General features: G+C 39.0%; 1 protein-coding gene across 2 annotated transcripts; it reads left to right on the top strand.

Moving 5' to 3' along the window:
- Positions 1-3,905: 3,905 nt before the first annotated feature.
- On the top strand, positions 3,906-11,863 carry RB195_012518 (uncharacterized protein; the record flags this gene model as incomplete). 2 transcript variants are annotated; one of them, XM_064194417.1, is made up of 8 exons in its annotated part: positions 3,906-3,931; positions 4,918-4,932; positions 9,121-9,283; positions 10,158-10,283; positions 10,768-10,899; positions 11,191-11,359; positions 11,415-11,541; positions 11,656-11,863. In XM_064194417.1, 8 exons carry the CDS (start codon positions 3,906-3,908, stop codon positions 11,861-11,863), a joined length of 966 nt encoding a protein of 321 aa, XP_064052000.1. The 2 variants fall into 2 exon arrangements, with proteins under 2 accessions (XP_064052000.1, XP_013303486.1); XM_013448032.2 differs by lacking the exons at positions 3,906-3,931; positions 4,918-4,932 and having other exon boundaries at positions 9,125-9,283.
- Between the last annotated feature and the right edge of the window lie 11,961 nt (positions 11,864-23,824).

Genomic DNA, 23,824 nt, shown 5'->3' with positions numbered 1-23,824 from the left:
GGGCGGGCCGTGAGGTCCCTATATAAAACCCTTGTGACTCGTAGTTGTGGTGCGTGGTGGTCTGCTGAGTTAACAAGTCTAGCTAATGAGGTAAGCACTAGCCTATGTGTTGCTGTTTGAGTTTGCTTACCGTTTGGGTGCTTTCTGTAGGGTGACGAGGCGCTTGAGGGGAAAGGTCACTAATGGCTTTGAGTTTCCCAGGCTCTGACGAAGGCGATATCGCCGAAACGTTAGCCGCTGTTTAATAAAGATCGATACCAATCTTGGCTACAGCTCAAGGAAATCAGTTAAAACTACGTTTCAACATGCCGAGATTCAAAGACGGTCGAACATGGGCCATTATTGATCGTTTATCGAATGACAGCACACGAAAATAGGTGCGATCTGTTTGCAAACCTCTTTGTGACTATGAGGAGTCTTGTAAGGCGTTTCGCTATTAACTTTTTGCATTTTTCTTTCTTTAACAGAATTCGTGCTTTAACAGAATGCGTGTCATGTAGCCCGATTTTCTTAAACAACATTATGTTTCGTTTGGCAAGTCGTGACACGGTTGTGCGTTCAAGTTTGTCCGCTAATTCCTCACCAAGGAAAAAGTACTTTTGAAGAGACAATTCGCATCTGATGTGTTAAAAAATGTAAAAGTTAATAGCGAAACGCCTTACAGGACTCCTCATAGTCACACTAGTCGAGAGTTTCTCTTAAAGTTGACATCCTGTTTTGTGGCCATATAGCTCTGTCTGCATAGTATAGAACAAAGACAAGATGAAACAATGTTGTTTAATACAACAAGGAGAAAACAAATAGAAAAAAAAGGAAGAAAATTAAGGAAAAATGAAGATCAAAAAATGAAATAAACAGAGATGGAGGGTGCTGGTGCAAACTTTGTATGCGCATAACGGGAGGCTGTCGAAAACGTTGTCCAAATAAACGTTGACGATGACAGAGATGATTCAACAGTTGGCTTCAGCATTTATACGAAACTATTTCTGGCAGTGCAAAGTATGAAACTAGGAAGCTGGATTTCATTTCACTTGATTTCTTCAAAATTTACGTATTTTCTTGGTATATTTAAAAAGAACTTTCTGAAATTCACTCGAGTTTTCGATCTGAGAGCTCGTAAATCAGTGGAGATGACAAAAATTTTAGGAATTTATTTATTGTGCCTTTTAAGTTAATTTTCGCTTCAAATCAATCCCCTGAAGCCAACCTCCATTGAATTCCAGTACTTTCAACAATTCTCTCCATGTGAATAAATCAAGAAGGTAAACTTACTAAAGTTCAGCAAGTGCTGAAAAAGTGTCAGCAAGGTCAAGAGTTTGACATTTAACAATTTTAGAAGAATCTCAGTCAATTGTGAACAAACGGATAACAGGACATATTACAAAATATCCATCACATTTTGGCAAAGCAGAGCGAACTTAAAATGTATAGCTAAAATAAAATCATTCATAATTTCAGAGGATTTCAGTCACTTTTGCGAAGAGTTTATGGGGATTGTTCGAGCGTTTTTGAATGACCTTATAAGTACATGTCCCACAGAACATTTCCGAATTTCCTAAAGCTTATTTACTAGAAGAAAATTAGAAAATTAAAATTGGTTTGAATATTTACTCTCAAAGTAAAATAATAATAACAAATAAATTAAAAAATTTGCTAATTGAGCAGTGCTGAGAAAAGAATTGTAACCTTTAGAAAGTTCTTAGGAATTAAAAAGTTAATTCATATTACGTATGCACATACATTGATTTTCTAGCTCTCAACTCAAAAACTCGAGAGCACTTCAGAAGCTTTTTTGAATGTGGGAAATGGAATTCATTTTATTTAAATTCTTTCTTTAAGGATTCAAATGAATTGAAATTCAGTTTCTTTCAGCCTAGTTTGTCCTCTTTTCTGTCTTCAAGATAAGTTCACCTACCGTACGAAAATCAAAGTAAGAACGAATGTGTGTCAGAAAAATCATTATTTTCTTGTGGAGAAGTCATCACAATGCTTCAACGAGGATCGGAAATAGTATTGTGATAAACAGAGAGGGCGCAAACTGAAAGTCCTAGTGCGACATAGTCTATTAGTGTCCTCACGTTATTCCGGATGTTGACGGGCAAGCACATGTGCATATAGAGCTAACGCCTTAAGTGTCGATTCCGGGAACATTTTCAGGAGAAAAAATGGTAAAACCCCTGCCCCAAAAGCTTATTGCTACAGCTTTATGAGTTCTAGCTATCAATAAAAGTTTTAAGTAACGCTTGAAGGTAAAAGTTTGCTTAAAACTAGGTTTGAACCAACAGCAAATTTAAAAGTGAATTTAACAGAGATGCCAGAAGTTTCATATATTTCACTCTTCACACTTTCAATATTGCATATTTCACCCCACTTCGGCCGGCTTTACTACTTATCATTGGAAAAACGGGAAACTATAATAGAGTTTTGCTAGTTCAGGCGTAAAAGAGTAGGTAGCAAAAAATACACATGTACGTACGGGAACGCAATTCTGTTGTGAATAGTAGCGGTTGAAGAATGGTACGCAGTCAGTTCAGAAATTAAAAATGTACGTAGAACTGAAAGCCCGTAACTCCATATATTGCTTGACAGGGAATCTCTCGATTTACAAGAATGTTGCATTTTAATCTCCTCAGGTTTCATTGACTCTTGTTTCTTCAAATAATTAATGTAGAGCGTAAAGTTGGTAAAAAGAAGCATTTTTAACACCACTTGCTTCTTTATTATATTATATTTAAACGAGACGATAGGACTCCCTGGTTTGAAAGTAGTTCTGCTTATATAGAAGGAGGAATGCTTGAAAACACCGTTCTATGTTTGTTCACTTGCTTCAAGAATGAAAATTTTGATTTGAAAGACGTAAGACTGGTCACATAGTGGTCTGCCAGTTGCCGTCTGCTGAAGGACAATCCGTCGCTCATCAAAGGATGAAACATAAAGAGTCTGTTGTTAATCAATCCGCTTGGGATACACCGCATCGTGCACTTCAATTCAGAGCCGTTTGAGGTTTACGAAAACGTGTAACTGGTCTATACAATGACTAGCGGGGCTAGCCGATATGCCAAGTCAGTGTTTTTATTCTCCCAGCCATGTCTGGTACCAATTTATCGAACCAGGAGAGATGAAAGGCTTGGTTAGCACTAAATAGAGCGGAACTCCGATCGACTGCTGCAGCCACTGCGGGATCTCTTACCGACTGCGCTACACCTGGTCTTTGCGTTGTAAATATAGGTAGTCATTGTAGTCTTTTTCCGTTCTGGCAGGCTGAAAGACTCCTGCAACTCCGTCCCTCGTGGTCCCTTCCCCACGGGGTTAAGACACTCTTTCTGAATATTTTGTCGTGCATAAGATTTTAAAACCCATTAGCAAGTTGCAAGGTTCCAGTCCCAGGAATTTTGGGAGAACGTTGCGTCCCTTCGGAGTGGATAAGTGTAGCTTATTTGATGGAGATGACTTCAAACCGCCTTTCCTGTACTTCCCAGTCACTTGATTGTATACATTCGGCTGGACCAACAACGTGCGGGATACAAGGATGTGATAAGTTAGTCTTGGGACAGCAGAAACAGGAAGATCGTCCCCTGAATCCACCTGCATCTCAAGCTAGGCATAAGGTCGCTTTTGCCCAGGTTAGCTCCTATCTACCAACTGAAGACGTTTCACGAGTTTAACTTGCGATCCTTTTCGTGAGGGAGAATCGTGGGCACATCACACACACACCACATAGAATGAAGTGAGAAATAAATGTATTATATGGCTTGCCTGAATGAGTTTGGTTGCTCTTGGTGGTCTTGCTTATGCTAAATGTCGGGCACTCGTATAACGCTTCAGACATGTACTGGCTACATCATGCATAGTTGTATGGCAGAGGTCCCACAGAAAAGTACTGGAAAAAGGTGCCGTCGTCCAGCATGCCAATAAAGTCCAACCCGAATAGGTTACATGCGAAGAGCATGGAATCTTCAGTAAAAAAAACTCCTTAATTTCTTTCCGATGAACCGAAGGCATTGTCGACCGGAGGATAGTGTTGTGAGGCGGTTCACGCGCTACGTCAATTCTCACGACTTGTGAAACAGTAGATGGATTGATTCTGTGGGAGCTCTCGCTGCAGGCCGAGATGGCTGGGTCAAAGTATGCTTGAAGACGACACGCGCAGGCGAAAGTGCAGAAAGCTGTGTCAGGCAATTACACCAGCTCGCTGATTAAACCAAATCAGTTTGCGCAGAGCACCTGAAATAATCCTGCAGAATTGAATTTGAGACGATTCTAGAAGCTACCATATTCTACTGCAAATCCACAGCGATTTCACCATAAGCTTCAAAAATTCTCTTTGAGTCCTCGAATGTCATAATAAACTGTCAAATGGGGACGAAACCAAAAATAAAAACTAAGAACAGCGCGTGCAAACGCATCCGGAAATTGATGCAACGAAGTAAAAATCGTTGAAAAACAGCATCAGCCTACCAAACTGGGAAAGAGGAAATCAATTTTCCAAAAAATCACTTCGTTATGATTCTGTAAATGTATGAATGCAAATAATTTTTAGCATACGCACCTTTAATGAATTAGTTGCGAAACAGCAGCGTTAACGGTCCATCATAAAGATCTGAACATAATTTCTCGAGGAAAACAACTACCAATTGAATTGGCTCGGCTCCTAACGACATTTTATATTTATGTAGAGCGCGTTATTATTCACATACATCTAGAGAAGTCTAAAAACCGTGCCCCAACGTTGGCACTGCTTTATTTCCTAACCTTATTGTGATTCAATTTTTCTCCCGTTATGTTATTACTTTTCTTGAACCATCCAAGGATTAGACGAAAGATACTTTAAACTGGTTTTTACAGGATTTTTTTGGTATTCTTGATGAGATGGTTCGGCAAGGATTACCCACTCGCATCACTTCATTTGTGATGCAGATATAAGAATGTGAGGTCAGTAGCTTTTATTTATCTAACTTTTAAGAGAAGTGATTTTGCTCTGAATTTGCATTTCTTTGGAATATTTAGGATTTATTTGATTGCATACTGAAACATTAGTGGGTTAAATTAAAGAAATGTAACTGACAATTTAGAAGCAAGTTAAAGTGGGGTGATTTCAGGCAACATGTTTTTGTGCAGAGGTATATATCCATATATCCATTTTGGAGATTTTATGTGTATTTTGGTTAATTTTATCAAAATTAACCAAAAAAAAAGGAAAATAACGAGTAAGCGTCATAAGGATTGATCAAGGTCGTGCACTTTATGCACTTTAAAGACAGCGTAGATTGGTGTAGTATGGAAGTCAGATGGAAAACATAGAATTAGGAATGTAGATTGCAAGAATGGGCATAATCCCTCTCAATTTTCTAATCGTCCTGAAAAACGGTTGGAAAACGACGTTCGCTCCCATGAAGTAGTTGGAGCGCAACGCCTCCGTTGCCCATCCCATGCCCATCGCGCCCGCATCTACATGCGAGTGGTCGAGAACCAGTGAGGTCTCCTTAGCAGCCTGGTCGGGTAAAACTAAAGAATGAGCTGCTGAGGGAATCAGAAGCACAAGGATAGCGCGTTCTAGCATACCTTGTATTAACAAACGCTGTGCGCGGACCACGCACATACTCGTAATCTACACCTCTAACTCTATGCTTTCCGTTCATCACACTATGCCAATTTCGTGATACGCTGTCTTCAGAGAAACTGTTAGGGAAACAAGTCGCCTAACAGACAGAACTCAGCCTAACAGGAGTACTGTTATTTCAATCAATCAATACATCGTATCTCTTATTTCTATGTTTATTTTGAGTGCACCTTGCGTTTACACGAATTGGGGGACTTGGTCCTGGATGTAATAAGTAAATCATGCCTTAATGAAAGCCTCTGTATGGTAGTAAACTTTTTTGAGTTCTTTTTGTCGTTATAGGATTGTATTTACTAACAATTGCAATACAATATCGTGTGTTTTGAATGCCTAGTCACACTACGGCGGAAGTACACACATCGATGTGGTGTGTATTGACTGCAGGGGAAAGTGTGACAGCCCTAACAGAAAGGATTTTCGAGGAAAACTTATGGTTGAAGGCATCACCCCACGAATCTGATGTCGCATGGTTTTTTGATGGACAAACTCTGTACGAGGCCACAGATCTGCTCATCTCTCCTTATTCGTAGTAGAAAAACGGCGCGAAAGACTCCGTTTCAGTTGCAACTTTCCACACCTGTACACGCGCCGCATCCAGCTGCGCAGCGGTCGAAGGCCAGTGAATTCTTCTCGACTGCATATTTAAGTGAAACCTACAAATATGTTGTTAAGGAGACCAGAACGTGTATATATAGGAGCGTTCTAGCGTTCCTCGTACTAAAGCAGTTCCCACGCAGTTTTTTTTTAGGACGATTAGGGAGAGGTGAGCGGAACCACCCCTGGTCCCGCAATCTACAACTCCATCTCTAGCTTTTACCGTGGGTTCCTTCAACACGTTAGAGTTGCGGTATGCTGCCTTCAAAGCAAATGCTACGCGCAAAGAAAGAGGGTCCTCCATTAAAGGAGGATGTACGAGTGAAGAAAGTTCATCATATAATTTTTGTTTGACAAGCATTACTGGGCAGAAGCAGATCACCAGAGTTTGTTTCCTCATGGTAAGACCTTTAAGCTATAGGAATTGGACGGAAAGGATTATACAATTACAGCTTGAGGAACGGCAAAATATAAATATAAAGCTATTGGTTTGAAGAAGCCATCTTAGCTCTTTAAAGCGCTTCGAAAGTTGTTTTTCATATGAATTAAGATTAAGAACGATTATTAAGGAAAAATTAGAAATCGCCGGTGTAGTCTAGTGTAAAGAAAATTCAAATTTAAAAAATTAAGGGAATAAAGGACAAATTCACTTGAATTAGGTACTCACGAAGTCTTCCACATTGTTTAGTGAAAATTCTGTAGTGAAAAAAAGAAAACTAAGGAGATGGAAAAGTTTCGGAAGGAATTGATCTGTTCAGATGTATTCTATTGCAGATTTTGTCCACTTGTCATGCTTAATGCTCTAGTTTTCGGTTCATTGGGCGTGAATCTTGTTAATGTGTGAGGCAGAACTGCAACAATGTAATCATTACCAAATGTGACCTGCACATGGAAGGAAGTGACAATATGTAGAAGATAGGAAACTGCTTGATATATAGAGGTCTTCACGGATTTGATACCCCAGATCTATTACCAAGATTGTAAAATCCATGTTGGATATTCCCTGTTGGAAAATAACACCCACATTGGCAGCACTCATTACGAGTTGTGAACAGAACAACGTCTCAACCCCGGCGGTCACGTTGCTCTTGAACGCGCAACTGCCGTTGTCCACCTGCCCTAGACGCGTGCTGTTGGGTTGCCCCCCACTCCCCATCCCACACGGGTCGCCGCCTCGTTTCTGCCTCCATATTGATCGCCCGTGTGGGGCAGCCACCCAGGCGGCGGGCCCTGTGTTGTTTGCGCGCGTCGGCGCGGGTCTCCCACTCTTCTCCTGGTTTCAACTGATCATCGCCCATATACCATGCACATAACCAGATACTTACCTCACCCCACTTAGTCGGTACATTTACTGGATGTTCATGGAATTTCTCAACGCTGCTTCCTTAAGGTCATCGTTGGTCTCACTTTCGATGCGTATCGATCGCTGGACGTAACCGTCCGCTGGCGGCGCTCCCAAAGTTGTTTTTTTTTTTCCCTTCTGAGTATTCAAGCTATGTTAGTATTCAGTTTAAATTTCTGATTATTTCTCATGGCTTCAATGACATCTAAGTATGGTGTGCTTGTAAGACATCAACTCCTTTTCCATTGTGACTCGTCAAAATGTCATTCGAACTCTATAGCTTGGCTGCATTTCATTTCAGATTTTTTTGCACTTCATTCCTGGATTGCAGAGTATATAAGATATTTTAGTAGTTTATATTCCTAGTTTCTGCTGTGTCCCACACAGATGCTGCAAGTGTAGATCATTTCAACGCGAACTTAGCGGAAATCAGTGAAAATTCTCAGAGGCACTGATGGGTGGATAAATTGGTACCAGACTTGTCTGGGAGGATAAAAACACTGACTTGACACATCGGCTAGCCCCGCAAGTCATTGTATAGACCAGTTACACGTTCGTAAACCTCAAACGACTCTGAATTGAAGTAAACGTGGGGGAGCATACCAAACGGATTGATTAACACAACACATCTTATCCTTCATTCTTTAATAATATGATAGTGATATTGGGCGCAATTTTAATCCCTCATTAGCAAAATCCTGTTGTTTTTTTTTTGTTTTTCATTCGTTTCCTTTTGTTTTCTCTAAATTTTCGGCACCATGACAATGATTTCACTTCCCTTCTATAACAGAAGCATTTTTTCCCGGAATAAGCGAAAGGAAAAATGTTTAGTTGTTATAATAAGTTATGCAAAACTGAAGGCAACTCTCGCAAATTTTGGCTTGTAGCGCAGTGGAAGTAAGAGCGCATAGGTTAGATTTACTGTAATTTATTGCTGTATAATTTGTTTCTCGAACTAAAACCTCTTGAGAAAATAGTGTCAGAATCTTCTTAATTATATAAAACACTGGGTGAACAAGTTTTCTTCTGGTTCCCCTCTCTTACTGATGCAGAAATAAGTCCTGTACAGACAAAAGCAAGACACAAGTCGAGAGAAAATGTTCTAAGACATTTTGTGGGTTTGAAATCTTTTTGATGCTCTGAAACCTTCAACCCCTATCTTCAGAGCTTTTATAAATTGGTGATACGTCCATAAAGCAGTGTCGAACTACGTCATAATTAAATAATATATGATTCCATAGTCTGGAATGAGCTGAAATGATTGCTGGAAGTGAATGTGACGAAGGATGCTAATATCATCTTTTCAATGAAAGGTGATACAGAGGGGTTATCTGTGATCAACTCTGAAAGGATCAATAGGATCAATTACTCTTGCAGAAACAAGGGCAAAGTCTAACATTCGAATATAGGAAATTTCTCTTTTTTCGTTTCTTTTTTCTTGAAAACCCTCTCGAATCCGTTTTTCTCCAGAAGATTTAGCACTTGCTCCTTGTCGGGTAGTGTTTTTGAATTTGATTCTATTAAAAAACTTTAATGTAAATTAATTGTTCTCACGTTATCTCAGCATAATGGACGACTGCTTCGAATCCGGCAGAAGGCATGATTTTGAAGAAGACGAGTATCCAGCGTTTAACAATGTTAAAAACGAAGACATCGATGACGCAAATTTTTCAAATACAGAGGGTGATCTCGAACTTGATTTACATCCACATACAAAAAAATGCAAGGTGAGCTCAGCTGAGAGCTATTGGTTGTTCGAATTTTGAATGTCGTTTATCGACTCGTAGGTTCAGGTGGGATTATGATGCAAGTATCATTTTTTTAGATTTAGGCGAGATAGTAATGCCTAACGAGTATCTTTCTTCATCAACTATTTCGATTTAGCGAGGAACTCACACCAGATTAACATAGTGAGTGAGCGAGTTCACCACGAGAGTTACAAGGACGTGGCATATTCACGTGACTCGTCCATGAATATGTGTATTAAAGTGTGCAACCAGTGAAAGTAGGGTGCCCACACAGTACAGAGCCGCGCGGGCGGCGCGGTTTGGCGGCTCTGCGGTTTGGTGGTTATTGACTACTCACAACTCTGCGCTCAATAACCACCAAAACCGCAGAGACGCGAAACCGCGCGGCGTCGCGTCTGTGAACTCTGCGGGCAGCCTTAGTGCTGCAAACTTGTCCACATAATCTCGGACAGTTCCAGCATTAAAACAACTGGTCCAAGTCGACATTTTTCATTCTTCAAATTCTGAAAATTCTAATTGTATTTCTAATTTTAAATATGATTGTTCTGATTCTAATTGTAAACCGAAGAGACCAACTATCCTTACAATCCATCTTTTTCAGGAATATGAGCGTATTTCTGCTCTTTGTGCAATGCACAGATTTTAAAAAATTTCAGGTTTTTGGAATCTGTGCTTATCTCTAGGATTAGGTTTTCTAATTTTAAAGATTAATATGTGACCTTGGTAAGAAAAAATGAACGAAATAACAGACCAGACAACCACTCGTAGTTAAGAGTACAGTAAAAATTGGTATTGCCTTTTTCCCTGTGGGAATATTTCACTAGCTTGTAACGCTTTGGTCATTTTGTTTCAGCGCGAGTATCCTGCTGGGAGGTTTCTTAAAAAGGAATTGGAATATATTGCTAAGACCTACTGCGATAATTACAAGACGTTTTATTATTCGACTGTGAATGGAGGAAAGGATAAGGACTGTATTGCTGTGAGTTAAGCGTTTCTAGATTGAAAATTCTTTTATAATGTTCTCAAGTTTGAAAAATAGTGAAAGAACTAGAACAGATTAAGATATGACTAGTAGGGTCGAAAGGAGGGATCCTGAAGGTGTGGGAAATTGGACCCTAGTCCTCTTCCATGCTGAGGGAGAGCTCTACCTTTGGTGATGCATTTGATCATTGTTTTACGTTCGCTTTAACAGTTTGAGTTCAGATTTTGATCTTTATATACATGAAGTATTCAGATGCACGTTTTGTTCGCTTCAAACAGAACACATTGCTTGCTTGCTCTGATTGAGATCCACTGTTTATTATAGAATAGTAAACGAAACCTAGGTGTGCATATTCCTTTAGAGATCTGAAATCAGTTTCACTTCGAAATCTTGCACTTGAAGAATGCTAGTTTAAAAAATTATCTTCGTTTTATTTTTTATTCCTACATTTGTAATATATTTGTATCTCACCTATATTTAGAAGAAGAAGGCGCTGCTCGTAGAAATGGCGCAACATATATCAACTCTGGGCGATGAGCCAAGAACTGTAGAACAAGTGGAGCAAAAAATCCGCGATGAGATGAAGCGCGTCAAGAAGTATCTAATTGCTAAGGTATACAACAAACACTGATGTAGGAATACAGTGATTAAAAAAAGGATGTACAGAGGAAGAAAGATGCTGTGTAACGTTATTAAAATAAGATAAAAAGATAAGGAATATTGAGATGACGTAGAAATTGGCCAGAAAATGTGGCATGAGGTTCCGATTACCGCAGACCTTTTGTTTTCTAAGAACATTTCTTTTTTTTTTTGCGAAACTTTCATTTTGGGACCTCTCAATTGAAATCTGAGAAGTTTTTTCCAGTTATTTCCTTAGCTTTATTTCTTCAAAGAACTTTTCTAGAAACAAGGAAGACAACACGGAAAGCGCGAGATCGTACTGTCATCACCGCAACAAATGATTGCGGATATGATTGAACAAACAACTTTGGAACCGTTTCGGCAAAGAATATACGAACCACATGAGGATTCGGTCGCAGTGGATACCTCGACTATGGATATACCCACGACAGGTTCGTTTTTAATATATTATATTAGTCCAGAATCTGCTAACGAAAATGTCCTCAGGTTCGTCATTAGATGTCAGCCCCCCAGGCGGAAGCCAGCGAGCAACGTCACCTCCAGTACTTCGAAGCAGGAAGCGAAAAATTTCTGACCTTAAGGAAGATGTATCTAAAGATGTAATGGAAAGAAGGTGAACATCATAGACCATCACCTATAAGCCCATTTACCAGCTCTTTTCTTTTTGGAATTATTTAGCGTGTAGATTAATCAAAATATCAAACAAAAGCAGTTGAAGCAATTCTAGCTTCAATACGAATACAAGGCGCGATTTCGACTTTGAACATTTGAAAGAGCGGCGACGCGCTCTTGAGGAGGACATGAGATACGCAAGAGCAAAACTGGAGGCAGTGACCGCTGAACGCGACTTTTGGATGGCAAAAATTGATGTTCTGGATTTGGAACGCCAATACTGGATGAGCGAATTGGAACGAAGCCTTAGAGATCGATTATGACTGAGTTACTTTTATTTTCTTGTGAACTGTTGCTCTGTTTCAATTGGGACCAAACAAACATAATCATTTCTTTGCTCCTTTTCCCTCGGATCTGTAAACTTCTTACGTTTCCCAACTCTTTTATTGAAGTTAACGGGTTGTTGATGAATAAAGATTTACGACAGCGAAGTCTTAAGTTCTAGTAAAAATAACACCACAAATGGTTTTCTGTTTTACTGAATTTAAAAGTAGCTTCATTTCAGAAGTGTGTTTTCATGTCGAACTCTATCATGCTATATAATAACGCGCTTAGTCCGTGTGTGTATGTATGTGTATTTTGTGTGTCAGGAAAATGCTCCATAATGATGCAAAACTGTGCACGGTAGGGTGCCGAACCATCGCTATGCACATGCTATGCGAGCACTCTACCTCTTCACCATTGTCCAAACCATCAATTCGCTTCCCATGCTTACTTCAATTCAGAGTCGTTTGAAGTTTACGAACGTGTAACTGGTCTATAGAATGACTTGCGGGGGCTAGCCGATGTGTCAAGTCAGTGTTTTTCTCCTCAAAGACAAGTCTGGTACCAATTTACCACCCATCAGTGCCTCAGAGAATTTTCACTGATTTCCGTTAGGTTCGCGTTGAAATGATCTACACTTGCAGCATTAGTGTGGGACACAACATAAACTAGGAATATAGACTACTAAAATATCTTATATACTCTGCAACCCAGGAATGAAGTGCAAAAAAATCCGAAATGAAATGCAGCCAGGCTATAGAGTTCGAATGACATTTTGACAAGTCACAATGGAAAAGGAGTTGATGTCTTACAAGCACACCATACTTAGAACCATACTTAGATGTCATTGAAACATTGGGATGAGAAACTTGGTGAACCCCAGGGAGGATTCGAACCTCCGATCGATTGGGCAGGAAACGGAACATCTAACCGCTACAGTACATCCGACCACACCTTTGAGTTGCGCCTGCGCGTTCGACTTCAATTCAGTTCAGTCGTATGAAGTTTGAGAGCTCGTGGTGAGTGTTTCTATCTTCACGGATAAGTCTGGTTTATCGACCTTAGAAGGTCAAACGGATTCGTTTCTTTAAGACGGTTTCGAACCACTGAGTGTTCATCTTAACCACCTACTTACTGCATTACGCCAAAAATAGCCGACAGCCCGGTTCGGAAGCGGAGCGTAGACGATACTTTGATGAGTTCATGTGTTGCTTATCTGATCTCCTGCGTGCGCGGCGACGAATAAATAAGAGAGATGGCTGAACCGCTTTGATTTCCTTTTACCATCCATGTGTTCGAGTGGAGGACCCCTATTTAAGGCTGTTATTTGATTGCGCTAATCACCTAACCACAGCACCATAGGAGCGGTAGGAAAGTCAACCGAACCTAAGGTGCTATCTACATTTCCACGTGTAGCCAGAGGTGGACCAGTAGACCAAAAATTTTCTTTGGTGGAGGGGGGAGAAAGATCGTGCGTTTGACCGAATAAATCACATTCGCTTACAACCATTTAGTATACCAAGAAGGCGAACTCGCCGAATTGTTAGCCAGGAGTAAAGGGTTATAAAAACCTCGTGTCCGGCTCAACTTAAGAATACAAATACTGAGACCTCGATAATTTTTGTTCAACTCCAGTGCACCAAAAGCTTTACTCATAGCCAAGCAAGCAATCTCGTTCAAATGTTCTCAATTCGAAAAAACGAAAACTCGAAAAAGAAAAATGCTTTCAGCTCTAAGTAACTAAGCAGATCAAATTAATGGAAGCAAGAGATGCGCACAACTACATACTTTGGCATTCATTATTATTTTTTTAAAATCATTTTTGCCTTCTCTACAAATGATGCGACGAATTAATAGGGGTAGATGAGTGGTAAGCTTTAAAAAAATTGTTTGCATTAGCTTTACCAAGTAGGTGACTAATGTACTCATTTGTTTATCTATTCATTATATCAATTTTCGTTAAACAATCTTTGTTCTCCTTTGCCAAATCTAGGTAATTCCTACATTAATTTATTTATTATACAATCATACACCTACCTACGGGAAATAAAGCAAGCACAACATTTTTCTGGTAAAGCAAGTGAAATCCTTTGATCAAGTGGCAATAACACTACTTTTATTTATGTAAAACTAACTTTTTATCTTGCTAACGATTCTCAGCATTCTACGAACTTGTATGCACATTGCAAAGTAGGAGCATGATTAATACATTTAATTCTATGCGCTTTTCAAAATCAGAGACAACTCTGCCAGTGAAAAAAAAAATTTACTGCAGTCTCAGGTGTCACATAAATATCAATATCATTTTCGAGAGATGACAGGATGTTTTCTACTAGTTGATGGACCGCAGTTATTTAGCATGGACTTGCCCTTTTGCGGTGTATTGGACGGAAGCTGTTTCTTGAAGGTTGCTTAGCGTGAAAATTTTCCTGCTTTACTTCAAACTTCCAAAGAGACGAGATTCATACGATACCAGTGCGCTTACGTAATTTTACGTAAAGAGATCTTCTTAGTGAAAATTGTACCGTCGCAACACTTATTCATAACTTCTAGCACAACCACAGTTAGTGCGGTTATTCACAGGAGAAAAAGGTCTCAAAAATCCGAGCTCTCGGATAAATTCACCAACAAACCACGTGACGCGTTCTAGCGTCATCATTGTTGTAGCCGGTCGATTTCTATGCGCATCATTTCTCATGCCTGCATTCATCTTAGCGTTCGCAGTGCAACGTTCACGTCACTGATGCCCTCCTCTGTAGGTATTATTAGTCCATGCTATAAATGCGACCGAGTTCACAGCGGTTTATATTTGTGCAAATGCAGCTCAGGTAGTCTTGTAGCTTGGTCACGCTCACTTTTGTATTTGTTACTATCAAAATGCTTCAAATATTTCAACATATTTCAAATGTCTGACAATTTAATAAGGTGACATGACTTGGTTCGTGGTTTCGATTCTTCTTCTGCAGTTAGCTTCTGTTCAAAATAATTAGCTCTTTTTTCTCTTAGCTTTGCACATCTTCAGGTGATATTATAAAGGCGCTCAAAGTTTGTTGAAAAATGTTTGAATCATATTTGATTCACTAACAAAAGTTATGACGTGCAGCGCATTTTTAGATCATTCTGTACACCTCTTTGTTCCTAATAGAAACTACTGGTAAACTGAGGGATCCTGCTCACATTCAAATGAAGATTTGTTTCTCCATCGTATCCACCCTTTAGAAATTTTCTGATGGCAACAAAAATGAGGTTTTAAACTGATTGCTTACTTATTATTTGTGTCAGAAGTACTACTATTTTTTATCAGCATCATTAATGTTACTTTACTATTACTATTATTAATTATTTATAAGAAGTTTGAAGCTTTCAACACAAACCATTTTAGTTAGTGAGATAACCGCTTTTGAAATTGATTACTAACTTGGCCATCTATTTGCTCTATAAGGTTCTGAATTGTGGCTGTATTCACCGCAATTTAGCGTCAAATCGATTCCTCGCTGAAAGAGGAATTTTCCAACTGTTTGTGTTCACTGAAGCAGTAAAAAGCAGTAAAAGTTCCCTAATTTGAGTCCAAATTTGATTTATCTTCAGAATCAATGGGTTGTCAGATGAATGTGGTCCAATGCTAGCACATTGACTTTGAATTAACGTTAAGGCGATTTGCTGATTTAAAACGCTGACTTCCACAAACGTGGACTACTATGACTAGGACTAGAATAATTTGTTAAAGTGTAAATAAAATATGAATTTATTCGGAATCCTTTCCTTTTTCCATGAATGTTGTCCATTATTTCCTCGCAGAAAACTCATACATTCTGCACTAGCCCTAGTTGCATTAACTGCTTTTAACCTATTCGGAGTTGAGTTAATCCTCGGATTGTCATTTAATCGCACGCATTACTCTCGGTTAACTAGTGGCTTGAAAGTGGATTAAGGGGAATTCCCAACCAGACACTTTCTTTTTTAGGGCGTATCCTAGCGAGATCAAACTAATAGTGTTAGCTTATTTCTAGCTTTATGTCCTAGAAAACCAAACAGTTCTAGAATTAACCATTATGTCAATTTTTCGTATTGATCTACGAATAAGTAGCAAAGAACCCTTGAGGTCATCTCGAGGGGAGAGAATTGGAGAGGAAATGTGAGGACCTTTTGAAATAACACATCGGATGAAGTGTTGGCTTGGCTGAAGGTAGGGACACGAAGAGGACAAAGAAGCCAAGTGTGGTTACGGGTTATTCTAGATTCTCTTAAATAAGCTTTAGGAACATCGCCTGTAAACTAGTTGGGAATATTATCTGACAAAAGTATATAATAATTTTCAGCGATGAAGTCGAAACGAGACTGAAACCTTATTTTTTTCTGGTCTGTTTTCTTTACATATCCTGTTCCATCCCTTTCCTTTATTTTCACCTGATAATTGCAGAAGTCCTAAAATTTGTGTACTTTTGTGCAATTAACAATTGGATAGTTAAATTTTTTTCTGGCACATTATTCTTTTGGTGTCAATTTGTAGAAAAGTAGAAAGGCATTTGAGGTTATGCAAAATGATAAACGAGCATTTCAAAACGGTTTCTTCTTTCCTAATAGTGCTTCTTCGAACAGTAAGGTTATAAATGAAATAACTAATCTATAATATTGTTCACAAATTCAGCGAAGTAGAGACTAATTTATTTAGACCTGAAGATTGGAGTGTTTGTCAGAAACTTTCCGATTTTCTATGCTTTTAAGATTCATACGAGCACTATTACTATTTATGATTCGACATTTAAATCCTAATATATCCGATTCATGATATATATTTTTTAGAAAAGAGTGCATAAAGTTCCCGTGTAACCCGATTCGTTTCAAATACCGCTCCGATCTAATTTACCTGTTTGTTTCCTCTTTCATTTAATTGATTGTTTTGACATCGTTTCTTCAAAAAAGGATATTGTAAAGATGGATTTCATTTTGGCATCAAGCTGCAATAATTCTATAGTATTCAAAATGTGATGTAGGGAAGATAGTAGCCATGTGCAAGACTTGTGCCGCTATCCAATATCACGAATATCCATAAATGCGCTCTAGCGGTGAGTGGAATGGGATCGGTCAAAGTTTGTTCGGGACAAATTCATTATGGAGCAGAATACACTGCATATCCATCCCTTCAACAGGGTGGCACAAAGAAAAAGGAAATTTAGAGTGTATTAGTCACAGCTCTGAAAACTTCGTGGACAGGTGGGAGTGGATTGTTTCAGTATATCTACAACTGCCTGAAATCTAGTAATCTTGGACCAATTGGTTCGATTCACAACGTGCATTTGCTGTAGTCGTTTTACAAAACAGATATTAGTGCGACTACTGCTCAAGGAGACTTCCCGTCGTTACAATTAAGGAAGTCATGCCCGCGTTCCAACATTCTACTTCATCTATATACAGGTTGGTGCGGGTGTAGTGTAGTGGTTAGAGGTTCCGCTTCCTGCACGATCGGAGGTTCGAATCCGCACTGGTGCTCACCGAGCTTTTCATTCCTCCGGGGTCGATAAATTGGTGCCAGACTTGTATGGGAGGATAAAAACACGGACCTGACACATCGACTAGCCACTTTTTTCTTAAACCTCAAACGATTCTGAGTTGAAGTGAACGTGGGGGCGCATAACAAGCGGATTAATTAACGCCAGACGCTTTATTCTTTATCCTTTTTTGAGTTAAGAATTTCGAGGAGACGAGTTTAGCTCAATAAATCAACAGGTTTTTCAAGAAGTTTTCAACGTAATGAACGACCCCCAGAAAACGCCGAAGCAGTTCGATCCTCACTTGCAAGAGGCCCACAACGATTGGCGAAAGAATACACTGCAGCATGTAAGCTAAACCGAACAACCGTTCGCCGATTACTTTGCAGTATCTGCAGGTGAAAATCCAATATGTAAAAGTTATGAAAAAGGTGAGCCATTGAGGAGCAGTCGCACTATCGCTATTTTTGAAAAATGACTTGATGGCAAAAGCACGTTGTGAAGCGACCCACTTAATGCTACTACTACATTCAAAATTTATCACCCCCTACGGGGAAAGGACAGTGGTATTTATCCAACAAATGGTTTAGACTCTTAACGAATCATTGAGTTTGCGCCAGCAGGTCATGCAAATAATATGTAACAGCACGGTTTGTGGTTTCTTTTTTCATTACCGTCGTGATTATCCTTCTATGTACAATATGTATTGGATACGGGTTCTGAGTAGAAAAAGCGCGGATGAAAAAAGTAAAGGAGGAAAATGAAGCGGCGTTAGTACATGTGCCGTGGTGTTCTACAAATTTGTACTCCGCGACTATTCGAATATTCTGTTGTCGAATTCCTCGAAGACTGTTCGAATCCGACTTACTGAATATCGTGAGCCCCTACAACATCCTAATTCTTCCCCAAAAGTTTCAAAATATTTGAGAAATATAAGGTTGAGGAATAAGTTATGGGCCTTTTTTTTCAAAGTGAAAAATGTATACGTTTATACGAGTCGAAAAAGAATTCTTCACCTTTCTCTTATCTGAGTTTTTGGTGATAATGACATTTATTTTTTCAAACCATCAGAGAGGATTATCAGGTTGACATAAACCACTTTTATCACCATTTTTGTTTGCATTTAATCCAACGATATGTCCGCTGAAGCTGACAATGGTGTTCTCTATAGAGAAGGAGCAATGTCTGAAATAGCGCTCGCACTTCAAAATTGGGGATTGGGACACCCTACAAACAAATTCCACACCGGTAATTCCATTTGTTCCACGTCGAGGTAAAATTCATTTCCTTTCGATTTATGTGAAAACAATAAAAATACTACGAATTAAACAACTGGGTACTCTCCATGGGTAGCGGGTGCAGCGCAGTCAGTAAGGGGCTCGGCTGTGACTGCACATTCGATCGATGGTACAAAACCGGCTTAGTTAGTGCTAACAAAAGCTTTCATCCCTCCGGCATCCATAAATTAGTTCTTCTTCCTATCGCTCAATAGTTCTTTGTGTTGTATTGATTTCTCCTCATTCAGTTAGTGATTATACCGCAACCACCTTCAGCAGCCTTGTTACTTTGACCAGTGACAAAAACTGAAGGCTTAGAGAAAACTCTGTGTTGTTAACTTGACGCTCTGCCTAATGATCTGGAAAAATCGATGAAACTCGAAAAAAAGAATAAAACTGGCTTGTAGACTGAGAAAGTCTTTAGAATGATGAATAACCTATTGAAAATACCTTCTATTCCCACGCATCCTTGACCGTGAAAGAAACGCTAATCACTTATTCCACAACCTAACACTTTCCTTTTTAGAGCATATATTTGTGGATGGCAAAGTCCTCATCTCTCTATGACTTCTATCTAGAATCCAAATACGTCCATCACTGTTTAACTTATCTAAGCCAGATTTCCAGAAATAAGGGAGGATTATTATGAAATTGTTCATAGTTCTCCTCCAGGGTTCCACTTCCTCTTTCGTTACCGTAACCGAAATGAGTGTGTTCGGAGGCGCACCTCTTTTTGGATTACTCGACTGGCTGTGTGCGCTGTGAGGAGTACACAAGCTGCCAACTTTAGAGACAGCCACGAATCTTTGTTTATCATCGTGCAATATTAGCTATGCAGTGAATCCTCACTGTGTCACTATTCTTCTCCTCCCCGCTTAAACGATGCGCTTCTCTGAACTCGGTGGTCTGGTAAGTTATGATTTTATACCTTATAATACCATTGATATGAGTTACCGTAACCAACAAACACATAGCGGCGTCGTTCTTTCTTCTTCTGTTGTGGTAATGAGCATTTATTTTTATATGTGGCTACTGTGACAGCAAATCGATATTTAATACAATCTAATTTTGATGCTGAGAACGTGATGAACCACTAAATTATCGTAAGACTGCCGTAATGAAAATTTCTTGACGAATTGAAATTCTCCGGGGAGAGCACATAATTGAATCAGGGATTCGAAGTGAATACTGCTTCGTCTGTGACTTTTTTTAATACTCATGGATACTGCAGCTTTCTTGGAAAGGCTTCTTAAACGCTTTCAGTTCGTAAGTTTTCTCTGTGAATTTCGTAAAAGTTTCCAGAATGATACGTACAAAGATAGATGAACAGAAGAAGTCGTAGTCTTGTTCTTCATGTTCTATTTATTTATGTACCATAGGGATTTCCTTTTTAGCTCTTTATTCCACCTAGACATTCATAATCAAACAGCACTACAAAACAGGAGAATCTATATATTTGAATTTCAAAGGGGTGGGATGAATTTAAAATGAGGTGCATATAGAAAGAGTTTAAATTAAGAAACTAGAAATTTGTAAGACTTTGACACTCTGAACGGAACAGCATGTTTGTCTACGGTTCTACCCCACGAAGCTAATGTTAATTCCTTTAAGTTTTCTATTCCTATTGAATTATTGAGGCGAAGTTGAAAAGGGAAGCTAACTAGGATTGAAATGCGAAGACCAAAAGTTTAGTAAACTAAAAAACCAGTAACAATACCAGTAATTACTTTGAAATAACGATAGCGAATCATAACGAGCTGTAATCAGTGTGAATCGTTCATTTAATTTGATTAGCTGTATAGAAGCCCAGGAAAAAATCTAGAGATCGAGTTACTGCTTCAGATACATACTCCAAACAGTAAGGGCATTTGTTCCATAGTCACATATGTGTTCTTTAATTTTTCACTTTCATCATGAACACATTTGTTTTTTCACAACATCTATGAGCCAACACCAAAAATTGTCGAAAGTATTATTTGGAGGAAATTAAGAGTGAAACCGTGACATGTAAAGTGGGATGGAAAAAAATACTTCTATCTTTCTTCGGGCAGTTATTCCTATAGCGTCAAGAGAAAAGGAAGCCCAAAATCTTCAAATTTCGAATTTGCGTGGAGGTAGAAGTTGCCTTTAACGTCCTTTAAAAATATTCTGAAGGAAATAGTCTGAAGCGTGTCACCATTACTATTTACTTGTTCCACGAGTGATTTCCATGAATGAGATTTCTCTCTAAAATGTTTGCTCTCAACTTTTTATGGGGGGAATAAAAAGATTCCATTCGACCTCTTAATATTGCTCGATTGCACTGCGTTCAACCCAATCGTGTAGTTAAGGGCTTCCTTTACTTTTTTTGTCCTGTTTCTTTTCCTTGATTCGTGGCCATTTTCTTTGGTAATTTTCACATCTATCCGTTCTTTTCTCATCTTTCCTATCGCTGTACTGATCAGCACTTTTCTCCGTTTAGATTAGCCAGTCCAGAAAATATCTGAGGTCACCACAACATGGAACAACAAAAGGATTACAAGAACGCTCTCCTTACGCACTTTCGATCTCTCCTTCGTGCAATTTTGAAATTATCCAAATTCTTTTGCCAGATTTATTTATTTCTTCCTCAAAAATATTTCCAAAGTGAGATAGTTAGAGACAACAGTTTTCAATTTCCAATTCTCAGAGTAGTAATAACTAATAGTAAAGAAAATCTGCTCTCAACATTTGATCCTGGAAATAAGTCCAAACTGAGCTTGTGCCTTTTGCCTAATGAAGTCTACTAGCAGCATAGAACACAAAAGATGAAGAACGGTCCTATCTTGCCGAGTTTTGATCGTTAGCCATACCATAAACTATAGCCATGTTTATTGAAAATACGTTTTCTGGTTTTGTTATTCATCCAAAATCTTTTGTAAGAGATGAATTTGCAAATTTGACAAGTCAAAATCGATCCACTGCAGTCTATGTAGGTGCGATACTCACTTATTCAATTGATTAATTCAATCCGGAAATAATAGTGACAGCAAATACTTGGCATTATAAATATCCGAAAGCGTCCGCAAATGGGTTTTGTGCTCATCCGACTTCTCAAACGTATTCGAAAAACGGTATTTTCACGTGTACACAGTGCTTTGGTGCCCAAACGATTTATTTTGAGTTGATTCTGATTGATTTAAGGGGAAAAATGATTGTTTGATGGTTCACTATGCTTGCGCGTATGTACATAGTGTGTCGATGCAAAGTTACAATGTTTATTATTAGTTATGTATTCTTATACTTACACTTCTGCTGCTATTTATCTACTCCTCAGATCCCCTACTTATGCAATTCAACAACTAGTCTATGTCAAAAGCAAGTTCGAGATCTTCGGGTAATAACTGAGAAATTGTTGGACTTCTCAACTAATTTTGGCTTAGTAACCAGAAAAGCGTTGTCGTCCTCTTCTTATAATATAAACGTCTACGGTCAGGGTCCCTGATCGAGTGAAACTTCTTCATAAAACATGTTTTGCCACATATAGAATACGCCACCTCAGTCTGGAGTCCGTTCCTGAAAGAGGATATCAAAAAGCTGGAAAAAGTGCAACAAATTTTTACCAGGCTGGTTCATTACAGATGCTTTCTCGATCCTGGTTACTCTGAACTCTGAGCTAGAGCTCCGCCTTGATATGCTCTTTCTCGAATTCTTCACTGCAATCAGTCCTTAGTCTCTCCTAGCGGTGGTTATCCGTTCAAAAATACCAAAGTTTGTTGCTCTTCCGCTCCCCCACCCGTTCTGGCAGGCTTCATGACGGACTCGTACGTTCTGGGTTAAGTTGGTCACCCACACCGTGGTAACTATTCACCCTCTGTAGTATTCTGGGTTTGGGAAAAGGATCTCGCGTGAGAATTTCTTACCTTCTTTAGCAAGAGGATGACCTGCCAAATCACCACACAATGTGCTGTAAAGGACTAGCCTTGCTGTATAAAACTTGGGGGAAATTCTAGTGAACTATGTTCTTTTTTGTTTGTTTTATGGCATGCCTGCATGCGTTTTCAAATAAAGAAATAAACATCAGTCTCATTTGTTTACTGTATTATATTGTACTTTACATGTTTTATATTTGTATGTCCCTTTATATTGATACCAGCCCGAACGTCCGGCTAAAGCCGGACTTCAGGCTTATTTTGGTGTTCACATCGCTCGACCGATCAGTAAGAAATAATAGCAACGACATTTCTTAAAAATAGAATTGCTTTTTTCTATCAACGCTTTCTTAATTTTTTCTTTACCCGAAAATAGATGAAAGATGAAAGAAGATGAAAGATGAAAGTTTCTATATTTGGAGAGCAATAGAACTTGATTTAACAACTATGTTTCTCTCAAACATCCACAATTTGGAAACATTATTCAAAGCATGAGTTTCCTCCGTTCTCAACTATTAGCAAAGAACGAAGTGCTAACATGAATTGACTTGAATATCACTATCGAAGTGATAAAAATAACGTTCTACGTTAGATCGCGTAAACTGTTAGCTACTATGTATTGCATTTAAGCAGCCGTTCGCACCTGCGCTTCCTTCTTTTTTTTTTGAAGAAAGGGTGTTAGCTGCATCAGGAAGATATGCTGGGAAATAGATGTGCGAAGGGACCATTGAAACCAATTCTACTTGTTGCGTTGGGGCTCCCGCGCACCACTACAACTCCGTTGGACCCGTCCCGCCCCATTTTACAGCTATCTGGTTCCGGAGCACGAATTCGACGCCATAGTAGCCGTCTCACCCAATTTTACCGCTATGAGGGTACAGTACACCAAACCGACGCCATAATATTCCCTCTCTTTTTGGGATTTTTTGATTGAGACACACATACGCACGTGATTGAATAAGCTTGTTATTATATAGCATGATAGTTTGCAAATCTGGAAGCATACATTCACATAAAAGTTTATTTACTCTCACTAACATATGGAGAAACTAACTTGCCTTATCAGAGCCAACATACATAGCTACATAGTTTTAGACAATGGTGAAAAGGTAAAGTGCTCGCCTATCAGGTGCATGGCAGTGGCTCGGCAGCTCAGCGCTGTAGAGTTTTGCATCATTATGAAGTATTTTCGTGACACACAGACAAACACACACACACATGCACAAGTACCAAGCGCGTTATTACATAGCATGACTTTTTCTTTGAAAAATTTTAATATGACATATTTTGCTACATTCCTTTAC

The sequence above is a fragment of the Necator americanus genome, chromosome III, assembly GCF_031761385.1.
Source record: "Necator americanus strain Aroian chromosome III, whole genome shotgun sequence".
Classification (NCBI taxonomy): Eukaryota; Metazoa; Nematoda; class Chromadorea; order Rhabditida; family Ancylostomatidae; genus Necator; species Necator americanus.
The sequence above is the reverse complement of the archived record's forward strand: the minus strand, read 5'-3'. Positions and strand labels throughout refer to the sequence as shown.